Here is an 11,254-nt window from a genome sequence, read left to right as displayed (position 1 = left end):
GACCATAGAGAACAGAAGCTACAGTGATGTGGAGGCAGAGCAGATGTGATGTTTGTTTAACTCTTGGAAAATAGGGACACTGGAGCAGACACATTTGCAAATCTATAGGCAGAAAAACACAGAGTGATGGAGACAAAGTCAGGTCTTCCACATTTCTCAAATATCATAGCAAGGGAAGAAGATGAATCTGAAGCCCAAATATTGGATATCACTGATGGGATCAGTCTTGAGGCTCCTCAAGAAGCAAACATGTTGTGGACATCGGAAGAAGGAGATGATTCTGTTTTCTACAGCGATGAGGAGCAACCTTATCATGAAGCATCATGCAGTTTGCATCGGCTAGTGAACAGTGTGGCAGAGGAAGAGACACAGAGTGATGGTCCTCCTGGAGAAGGCAACCACAATCCACAGATGGAGATAGAAACAACCACAGAGGAGGTGTTTGCTTCAGACTCCAAGTGTCCAAGAGAACATCTGCAGCAAGTGAAATGCACGACTGCAACTGAGGAGAAACAGTCGGAACCAAAGGAATCAATAATAAATGGTAAGAGGAATTTAAGAACAATGCTGTAACTAGTCATTTTACACTCCTATTATCCTCCAATACACATTTTACACTTGGGGTCAATCTGACCCACACACATGGGTCACACACACAGACTAGTTTTACACAGCTAAAACAGCTTGGGGTCAAATTGACACCAGAGGAACACCAACATCTGCAATATGCATTCAGCAGATTGAAAAAAAACATGATAATTTTATGCTTAATCAAATAATGAAAAGTCATGAAATATGAAGCAAAAAACAAAGTCTACTATTATTTGAATGATAAACATTAAACGGGGTCAAATTGACCCCAAGGATAATAGGAGGGTTAAAATATACTGTCGATTGTAGTTTAGGGATTAAATTAAATTATTTCTGCTTTATTTTTAGTGAATCAACAAGTCAACAAAGAGGCAATAGAACAAGAGACGAGGATTCCAAAGATGGAAGATGAACAACAGTGCAGTGCAGACCTCATGTTAAAGAAGGACGAGCAAACCTTTCTCACACACACTGGGTTTCATCCAAACTCCAGTTTGGCCTACTCTACCATGCCTCTGCTGAAAAAACCCGGAGTCGACAAATCCAGTCTCCAAACACCCTTTGACCACCTTTCAACATCTAAATACAGCACCATGTCCTACCGCAAGATCCGTAAAGGAAACACTCGTCAGAGGATACAAGACTTTGAGCACATGATGATGAACATGTGAGTGCTTCTTGTGCCCTGGTTTATTAAAGAACACATGGGATACACAATCTTAAATCAATTTTTCAGTGTATTACTTCAATGTCTTGAAGCAGCAGAACAAATATTTAAAACAAAAGGATGTCAAACATACAGCCTGCAACTGAAATCCAGCTTTTTACTTTGTTCATTTGTGCTGTGGAAAATTACTTTAGTTCAAGAACATGGAGAAAAATCTCTATTCGTGTTTTTGTGCTCATATTCATAATTAATTGCTCGCATTGCACTCCAAGTGTAATCGGACTTCAATGAAAGATTGTGCATATGTAATTTTTAAGTCTGACTGCATTTTAAACATGATTTATGATGTGTTTACATTCAGATAACATTATTGATTTGCATCAATAGTTTTTGCAGTAGATGATCAAATTGTGTTGTTTATAGACCCCAAAGTATCATTATTTACACCCCATTGGGCCAGTTACATTTCATTATCTCTAATTACTTTGGAGAAATATGTTTGACAGATGTGTGAGCATGAAAAAATAAAAATAAATCGAAAATGCCAACATAAAATCACAGCACTTTTTTTTTTATTTAGTTTCTCTGTACCAATGGTTCCCTCTAGTGTCAGAAAGAAAAATCACAAGAACAATGATTTCCACAATTAACCCAAGAAAACAAAGCAGACAGAAAACAACTTCCAACATATTACCATCATAATCTTATCAACACCGCCTAAAAAAAATATTAATCAGGTAACAAACGCAAACGTTGTGCACAAAGACTTAAATATTACCTTTAGTCCTACAACTGCTTTATAAATAGACAATGTTTAAACTTCACATTTAGATCTGCCAGGCTGGAATTTAAATGTACTTTTGCATCTCAGAGCAGAGCATTGGCCTCCACAGACGCCCACATTTCACAAACCATTTTATCAAGAACAAAATTAAAACACTAGGAGAGGATTTTTTTTAAACCAAAAAAATTACCTCCACCCTAAAACAAACAAAAAACAAAAGTGCAAATGTCAAAAGCCCATTCAGATTTTTTTGGGTGGGGGAGAGAAGAGTCTCATATTATCCACACTGCATCATTTAAAATCCCTCCTTGAGGCTGGACCACAGATCCCATTGTAGAACGCGGGCGCTGAAGCTTCGTGCACTTTGTGAACACATGGAGCCGGATTCAGGAACCTCACTAAACATAGTAGTGAGTAAATTGCCATTTCTGGAAGTTGTTGGTGGGTTCACATGATGTAATATACAAAGCCCCTCCCTGAGGTTCGGCCTCCAGGCACATCTGGTGTGAAGGGCCCTCCATAATAAAGTGGTCCGCCTTGGAGAGCAAAAAGCAGGAATCAATCTAACAACCATCAAACTAAACTAATAAATACTTATTAAGGTTTACAGGAGTTGTCTTATTTAGAAAAATAACTTAAAATAAACAATTATAACAAAGTACATAATATTAAGAAAAGTCCTCTTACTAGAGACGATTTATAGGTTTTGTGAAGCCATCGAAGTTCAGGCTTAGAGTTGTCACAGGGTTGCACACCGTTTCCTTGTTCAAAATGAGCCACACACAGATCCTGCTGCCTCACCTTCCCTAACCAGGTGTAATTAAAGTGCTGACTCTGTAGAAGAAGAGAGTCGTCAAATACAGTGGGTCAAAAAGTATTTATTCAGCCACCAATTGTGCAAGTACTCCCACTTAAAAATACGAGTCCTGTAATATTCATCATAGGTATACCTCAACTATGAGAGACAAAATGAGAAAAATAATCCAGAAAATCACATTGTAGGATTTTTATTGAATTTATTGGTAAATCCCTCTGTAAAATAAGTATTTGGTCACCTACAAACAAGCAGGATTTCTGATTCTCACAGACCTGTAACAACCTCTTTAAAAGGCTCCTCTGTCCTCCACTCGTTACCTGTATTAATGACACCTGTTTAAACTTGTCAGTATAAAAAAACACCTGTCCACAACCTCAGTCACAGTCACAATCCAAACTCCACTATGGCCAAGACCAAAGAACTGTCAAAGGACACCAGAAACAAAATTGTAGAACTGCACCAGGCTGGGAAGACTGAATCTGCAATAGGTAAGCAGCTTGATGTGAAGAAATCAACTGTGGGAGCAATTATCAGAAAATGGAAGACATACAAGACCACTGATAATCTCCCTTGATCTGGGGCTCCACGCAAGATCTCACCCCGTGGGGTCAAAATGATCACAAGAACAATGAGCACAAATCCCAGAACCACACGGGGGGAACTAGTGAATGACCTGCAGAAAGCTGGGACCAAATTAACAAAGGCTACCATCAGTAACACACTACGCCGCCAGGGACTCAAATCCTGCATTGTCTCCCCCTACTTAAGCCAGTACATGTCCGGGCCCGTCTGAAGTTTGCTAGAGAGAATTTGAATGATCCAGAAGAGGATTGGGTGAATACCATCTGGTCAGATGAAACCAAAACAGAACTTTTTGGTAATAACTCAACTCATCGTGTTTGGAGGAGAAAAAATGCTGAGTTGCATTCAAAGCACACCATACCTACTGTAAAGCATGGGGGTGGTAACATCATGCTTTAGGGCTGTCTCTCTGCAAAGGGACCAGGACGACTGATCTGTGTAAAGGAAAGAATAAATGGGGCCATGGAGCGTGAGATTTTGAGTGAAAACCTCCTTCCATCAGCAAGGGCATTGAAGACCTAACGTGGCCGGGTCTTTCAGCCCGACAATGATCCCAAACACACCGCCCGGGAAACAAAAGAGTGGCTTTGTAAGAAGCATTTCAAGGTCGTGGAGTGGCCTAGCCAGTCTCCAGATCTCAACCCCATAGAAAATCTTTGGAAGGAGTTGAAAGTCTGTGTCGCCCAGCGACAACCCCAAAACATCACTGCTCTAGAGGAGATCTGCTTGAAGGAATGGGCCAAAATACCAGCAACAGTGTGTGAAGACTTACAGAAAATGTTTGACCTCTGTCATTGCCAACAAAGGGTACATTACAAAGTCTTGAGATAAACTTTTGTTATTGACCAAATACATATTTTCCACCATAATTTGCAAATAAATTCTTTAAAAATCCGACAATGTGATTTTCTGGAATTTTTTTTTGTCATTTTGTCTCTCATAGTTGAGGTATACCTATGATGAAAATTACAGGACTCATCTTTTTAAGTGGGAGAACTTGCACAATTGGTGGCTGACTAAATTCTTTTTTGCCCCATTGTAGCAGTAGTCAAGTCCTTGAGTTGTGCATTATCAGTGTGCTTCGTATCTGGTCGGTTTAAAGCAGCCTGACCAGTGTGTCATCATGATTAGCATTAGGGTTAGGCCGTATACTGGGACTACAGCATTTGTATTATTCATTTGGTACATGTCATTATAAAAGACACCTACCTGCTTATTGAGGTCACAGACTTCAAAGAGCAGAACCCCATTTTGTAGTTCGAGACATTTTCTAAAACCAACATTTAAGACCTAAAAAAACAAGCACACACAAATGTGAGGTAGAAAAACACATTGAACTGGGATTCATTTGAGTCATGACCAAACATCAACTCAGAGTTCTCACCAGGATATTTTCACAGCGTAGGGGGATTACGAGGTGTGCAAGTGAGGGTCGCCAGCTAGAGTGTTGCAAGGGCTTCCTCACCCAGATAATTATGAAATTTATAACTGTCTGACGCCCACATTTTGTGAAGTAAAGCAAATTTTTTAAATCTTTGTTACTGCCTTACTATAAAACCAAATGTGATTTGTTGACTTGCTGAAGGGTTATGATAAATGTAGTTAGAGAATTAGTCATGCTTGGTATAGGTCCTCCACTAATAAATATTCAGACACTGTATAGACAAGAAATAACATTTCATTCAAGAGACTGATTCGAAGACGTGCTTTTCAAATTTAAATGAGGAATCATTATGGACCCGCAGTAATATTGGGACTGTTATTTTGAGATTATGAAGCACACCGTTTATAACAACACGGGCACGCCTTGAAGTCCCCTTTGTGCCCAAATTATTATGACAGCACCGATTAAACATTTAAAAAACAACTGAAGAATCACACTGTATGGTATCAAAGTCACAGCATAGGGAGCCCGTATGCTCAACAATGCTGGCGAGAACCCTGCATTCAATAGGGATGTTTCAGATGCTTCTGTTCCCCCCAATGATCCATCTGACCTCTACTTACCAGACCCTCAGCTTTAACTATGGGAGCGACCATGTCCGGATAGACATTGTCCAGGTACCACTTGAAGCTCTTACATTGGAGTTTCTTCCTCAGCTGTATTTGCTCCGTCAGGTCACCAATGTCAACGTTTTTATTCAGCATGTGCTGGTACCCATGGCCGTAGAAAAGTTCTTTGTACTCGTCCAACCAAACTTCGGCCACTCTCGCCAGGTTACGCTCCACCGTCCTCTGCTTGTTCTTTGGGAACTTATACGGATTCTGTCCTCGAAAAATATGACCGACTCGAGAACAAGGGATGATCTCGATTTCTCCTCCGCACATCCAGATCTGTTTAAACACATTCAGTCACGTGGAGAAAGATATGCAAATAGGACTTTCAAACACCTCTGTGTAATTAGACGAGTGGTCTACCTTAAATGAAATCTCCATGTTCTCACCACCCCAAACATCTAGACCAGGATCATAGGCACCAAGCTCATAGAAGTAATTTTTGTCTATGGAGAAAAGGCCTCCTGCCATAACTGGACACCTTCAAACACACAGAAAACAAAAGTAATCACTAAACACATGTTTAAGGTTAAAACAGACACATAATCAGGAGTAATGGTTGGTGGAAAGGTACCGGATAGGATCACTGGGAGTCATCTTGGTCCTTTTGATTTGCTCTTCTGGTACTGGCCTCCAACCAAACACCAAAGGCCATTTAAAAATACCTCTCTGAAAGTTGTCCACCAACATATAACTGACAGTAAAAGCACAGGTCACAAAAAAAAATGTCTTTATTAGTTTTTCCAAAAAACTGTGTCATAGTGCAACAGCATTAATCTTACATTACTGAGTCACCTCATGTCTTTGTCACTGATGACCTCAATCACTGGGCAGGGGACCTTCTTACGGTCCTGGTAGATCCTCTCCAGGAGTGGCTCCAGCCAGCCCACATTACATTCAATATGAGAGTCGAGGAAAGTAAGAACCTCACCTACATTACAGGAGAAAACATCCTTCTGCATTCATTTCATCATAAAGTACTTTAAGTAGCAGGTAGGGCTGGGCAATATACACACAGTGGCACATATTGTGCAGCTGTTTGTTATTAATTGTGCCTGTGTGGCATTTTACATCAGCAAAAAATAACGATGAATGTCTTTCTGGTCAGTCTTTACTTTATTCAAAAATACTGAGATTACCTATACACATACACAGAAACCTTTCCAGTGTAGTAAGTCAGCTCACAACTTACATCAATATTATGTCAACTATATTCTTGCATTCACACCACTGCTGCAAATTACGTACCACACTCATGAGTTTCATAACTAACATAAAAATAACAATAAAAATCAAATCATTCTTGGCTCAGCTTACCTTTGGCAACTGCAGCTCCGGCGAGTCTGGCCCTGATCAGGCCTTGACGCTCGTTTAAACGCACGATTCGCACTTTAGGAAACTGGGACATGTATTCATCCAGTTGTCCCTTCAAATAGTCTGTCAAAGTAAGAGCATGGTAAAGTGACTACACCGTTTTATCAAACGGTGCAACAAATGGATTGATTACTTATGTTATTTATATAAAAAGGTCAATATTAACATCATAAACAATGTTTAAGGCTAATTAAAATGGACGCATAATTTCAGGCATTCATATGAATTTATTTATGTTTTATAGTTATACATTTATAATAATAATATTATAATTAAAAAAGTTGCACTGGAAATTTTGAAAACAATTCATTAACCTAATTTCTAGAGGGCATTTACTTCCTGGTTATGGGTGCAACTAGAGTTGTCACAATACCAAAATGAATAACCACAATGGTCAGAAAAGTTTTGTACTTTGTACAAAACATTGTGGATGCTCCTCACTGAGTCTGTTCTGAGTTGTTGTTGTAATTTTCTCCGTGTTTCTGTGTTTCCAACACAAACAACGGATGCGCTGCCGTGTCATGAGATACATCTTGTTGGGAGAGTATGGAGGCTATATTGAATAATTGCTTATGTTTTTTTAATGGTGTTTTACAATGTTGATTTTCTTTGATTAACACTTGCCATCAGAAACACGTCACTGGTGAAAACTTACAGAAAACATTTGACCTCTGGCTTTGCCAACAAAGGGTACATTACAAAGTATTGAGATGAACTTTTGTTTTTGACCAAATACATATTTTCCACCATAATTTGCAAATAAGTTCATTAAAAATCCTAGAATGTGATTTTCTGGATTTTTTTTTCTCATTTTCTCTATCATAGTTGAGGTATACCTATGATGAAAATTACAGGCCTCTCATCTTTTTAAGTGGGAGAACTTGTACAATTGGTGGCTGACTAAACACTTTTATGCCCAACTGTATGTGACGTTCAGGGCTCAACAATCATAGAACACAAACTTCAAAATGATCAAGGAAAGCCCCTTGAATAGTGCTGTAAACAAATGTCATTCATCTAGTTAAATTTGCCATTTACCATTAATCTAGTTTACAAAAGCAAGGCTAAAACTATATCTATATCTAGTTATATCTACAGTTGCACTTCCAGAGTTGCTCCGAAGTTAAAACATTAAACACAAACTGAGATTGATTCTATTAGCCTGGCAAGCGCATAAACACACCCACATCACCTAAATTGAATTACCCAATACACGCACACACACTTTAAATGTCATTGCTGTATCCCTTATAATTGTATTAAAAAAAAATAGTTTAAAAACAGTTTTTTTTTTAAAGTTTAAAACTTTTTTCAGAAATTCTTACACTTTTTTGTGTAGAATAAATTTCACAATTTCCCAGTAAAAAGATGACACTTCCTGATGTTGCAGGTAACAAAAGTAGAAAGTGTTTGTAGCGACAGTCTGGACTAACATAATGTTCTAGTTGCGTGTGCTTTATACAGGGATTTCACAATAGCTTTGTGGAAATAAAGAGCTGTACCACAAAATGAATGGATGACATCACCCATGGTTATTTTCTGTGCAGACAATACTGTATGTGAGTAAATATAGATTGAAGAGCTTTAGTTCCACTAGCTGCACCTACCTTTGGTACTGAAGTCATCCACCAGGATGATCTCTGCCAGCAGGTGTGGTGGGGACCTGTTGAGCACGCTGTGCACCGAGCGCAGCAGAGTGGACCACACCTCATCCACAAAGCAGAATATCACACTGGTGGACGGCAAGTCATTGTGGACCAGACTCTCTGAGCACCTGCAAAAGGCCATGAAGAGGACAGTTCAGCTCTGTGGGAGAGAAGTATAATGTACAGGTGGGGGAGGGACTTACGATGGAGGCCTGGTGTCAGGGAGTGCTCGGTCCACTGGGATCTTGTCACTGAGGTAGACATTAAAATGTCCTTCATCCCATCTCTTCTTCACTTCTGCGTTTTCATCCTTGCTAACGATCACTGCCTGACCAAACTGGCCCACAGCTCTGGCATCACGAGGGGATTGTGTGACGTCCATAGCGAGCACCTTGTGAACACCTGGATTTCTGACAGCTGTGGAGTTAGCCTTTGATTTACTCTGCGTTTCCTTCTCTTTGGTAAACATCCTACTGCTAGTCAGTGCTACTTGCTTTTCCACGGCTTTGTCTTGATCGTTCTTTACGTGCTCCTTGTTATGAGAATTATGTGGTGTTGTCTCAGCAGGGTGTGCCTTCTTAGCATCAAGAAGATTTACTGTTTCAGGCTGCGTGGGCTCCTCATTAATCTGTGAGATTAATTCTTTCTTGTCAGTCTTTTGCACAATGTGCAGCGATGTGTTTGTGATCTTTATCTTCAGATCACCTTGTGAAAACTGAGTTAAATTGACCTCAGTTTCCTTTATATGAAAGTTGACAGCTTCAGTCTTTAATGTTATATCCTTTGGAGGAGCTTTGTCCTCAAGTGTAGAGCGGTTTCTTGTGAGATCCTGTTCTTTGCCTTGTTTGTCTACCAGGACCAGTTTGGTGGAGTAGTTGCTGTTTACTTTCTGAGGTGCAGCAGCATCAGGCATCAGACCCCCCCTGTGCACAGGTAGTTTGAAGCCCCTCCTCATCACCTGAGTCACCCTGGATAACTGCTGCTGCTGCTGTTTGAGTAGCTCCCTCTCCTTGATCACACGCTCTTTAAGCAGCTGACTGCTCGCATCGTTGAATGACATGCGAAGTGCAGCCATGTCAAACAGTAGCCATAACACAGAGGCGATAAAAACAAAAGCCAGGACCCTCCCACTGCCCCTAAAGTACTTACGAACCATCTTCATTCTAGACTAAATAACTACTATAAAACCATGTCTGAGGAGCAACAACTCTCTGCTTGTCGCTGCCTGCGTGGCATTATGCAGATATTTCCACTAAGGAGGACTCAGATCTGTCTCTACACACAAAGCTAAGCTGCTGGACGTTGTCCTACCGTCAGTACCACGCGCAAGTCCACCCGCACCGAGACATCGTCGCGTTTCACGCCAAAAAAAACTTCTCACACTCATTCACGCGCTCTCCGTGTCAAACAAACTTGGCTGAAAGTTGTGTGCACACAGTGTGTAACACATACGAACACACATAAAGTGTCCAACAACACTCACACAGAAAGACGGACGAAGACGTCGAACAGACGAGTAGGACAACGTCGACTCTTCTGGAAGTGACACATGAACAGCAGCGAGACGACAGGACAAGCAGCGACTTAGTGACAGGAAGAGACATGTCACACCTTCAAAATAAAAGACAGATTTTCTTTGCTTCAGTTGAAATATCAGTAAGTCTCCTCTTTATTTAGGTTGGAACAAACATTTTTAGTAAAAAAAAAAAAATCTGGAATTTAGTCAAATCAAATGTCTCTAAAGTTGCATTGATTTTAACAACAGTGAATAATCGACCTGATAGACTTGATGAATGGGTCACATCCCATAGAAATGTGAGCAGTTCATGTTCTAATTACATAAAGGCCTCTTCTCATAAAGCTGGGGGTTTTATTCAGCCTCAGAGATAAAGGCCAAGCTCATACAGTGTTATTTAAAGTAGGTTAATCTGTAAAGTTTAACCTTGGTTTGCACATAATTTATCCATATGTAGTAACTTCACTATGCATTAACCAGTGCTAATATTGTCCATGTCCTTCCAAATGCCCCAAATATATTATTTCCCCTGATGGTAACTTTATTTTGAAATCTGCCAACGGATGTCTTTATATATATTTAAGAAGCATATCTCCTCGTAATTATTATCAGCTGCCGTAAGAGCAGGTAGGAGCAGGTTGTGAAAAATGACTGGACTTTGGGCGAGGCAAGGTAATGTAGACCTAACAATAAAAATGTACAAGTCTGTTTCTATTTTATTCAGATCCAAATGTTTTAAATAGTCTAATCTTTCTCCATTTAATGTAGCGCTCACACCTTGAAATGTTGAAGAACCTGATTTTGGTCCATGTGGACAATGACGTGTACAAAGCTAACTGGAGGTGAGGCACACCCATCCAACACAGCAGAATAAAGATGAACTAACAATAAAATCCCTCACTTATTATTTTTTAAACCCTCTATTTTCCTCATTAAGTCTAATATCTCAATGTTTTTGGCTTTAATTTTCCCTGGATGTGTTCATATGGAAAGCATTTTAAGATAGAAAGTAAAGGGAGGGGAGTTAATTTAAATATTCATCTCTTAGTTTAACCCAGTAATTATTAAAATACTGGGCCAATCACCAATTAATCAACAATTCTATTAGGGGTGGTTAATCAGCACAATTCGATTCTGATTATGGAATTGACAATTCATTTACAAACTGATTTTCAATTTTTAATTATTATAGATTCCAATTTCCATTATTGCTCATTATTGA

General features: G+C 39.6%; 2 protein-coding genes across 2 annotated transcripts; one reads left to right on the top strand and one right to left on the bottom strand.

Moving 5' to 3' along the window:
• LOC114455506 (ermin-like) lies at window positions 1–2,145 on the top strand. The gene is made up of 2 exons (XM_028436790.1): window positions 1–544; window positions 940–2,145. The coding sequence occupies exons 1-2, from the start codon at window positions 127–129 to the stop codon at window positions 1,260–1,262; spliced, it is 741 nt and encodes a 246-aa protein (XP_028292591.1). The 5' UTR covers window positions 1–126; the 3' UTR covers window positions 1,263–2,145.
• Window positions 1,809–10,084, bottom strand: galnt5 (polypeptide N-acetylgalactosaminyltransferase 5). The gene is made up of 10 exons (XM_028436789.1): window positions 8,720–10,084; window positions 8,478–8,644; window positions 6,814–6,933; window positions 6,292–6,427; window positions 6,071–6,190; window positions 5,860–5,977; window positions 5,449–5,775; window positions 4,651–4,731; window positions 2,730–2,876; window positions 1,809–2,578 (listed from the first exon to the last, which is right to left on the bottom strand). Exons 1-10 carry the CDS (start codon window positions 9,676–9,678, stop codon window positions 2,441–2,443), a joined length of 2,313 nt encoding a protein of 770 aa, XP_028292590.1. The 5' UTR covers window positions 9,679–10,084; the 3' UTR covers window positions 1,809–2,440.
• Between the last annotated feature and the right edge of the window lie 1,170 nt (window positions 10,085–11,254).

The sequence above is a fragment of the Gouania willdenowi genome, chromosome 21, assembly GCF_900634775.1.
Source record: "Gouania willdenowi chromosome 21, fGouWil2.1, whole genome shotgun sequence".
Classification (NCBI taxonomy): domain Eukaryota; kingdom Metazoa; phylum Chordata; class Actinopteri; order Blenniiformes; family Gobiesocidae; genus Gouania; species Gouania willdenowi.
Note: the sequence above shows the minus strand (reverse complement) of the source record. Positions and strands in the feature narration are given on the sequence as shown.

Bases quoted from the DNA above. Each gene is read 5' to 3' on its own strand.
- galnt5 (XM_028436789.1), bottom strand. From the start codon at position 9,678: ATGAAGATGGTTCGTAAGTACTTTAGGGGCAGTGGGAGGGTCCTGGCT. The intron at 5,978-6,070 runs GTACCTTTCCAC...GTGTGTTTGAAG, and splicing joins ACTCCCAGTGATCCTATCCG to GTGTCCAGTTATGGCAGGAG. The intron at 2,579-2,729 runs GTAAGAGGACTT...TTGCTCTCCAAG, and splicing joins AAACCTATAAATCGTCTCTA to GCGGACCACTTTATTATGGA.
- LOC114455506 (XM_028436790.1), top strand. From the start codon at position 127: ATGGAGACAAAGTCAGGTCTTCCACATTTCTCAAATATCATAGCAAGG. The intron at 545-939 runs GTAAGAGGAATT...CTTTATTTTTAG, and splicing joins AAAGGAATCAATAATAAATG to TGAATCAACAAGTCAACAAA.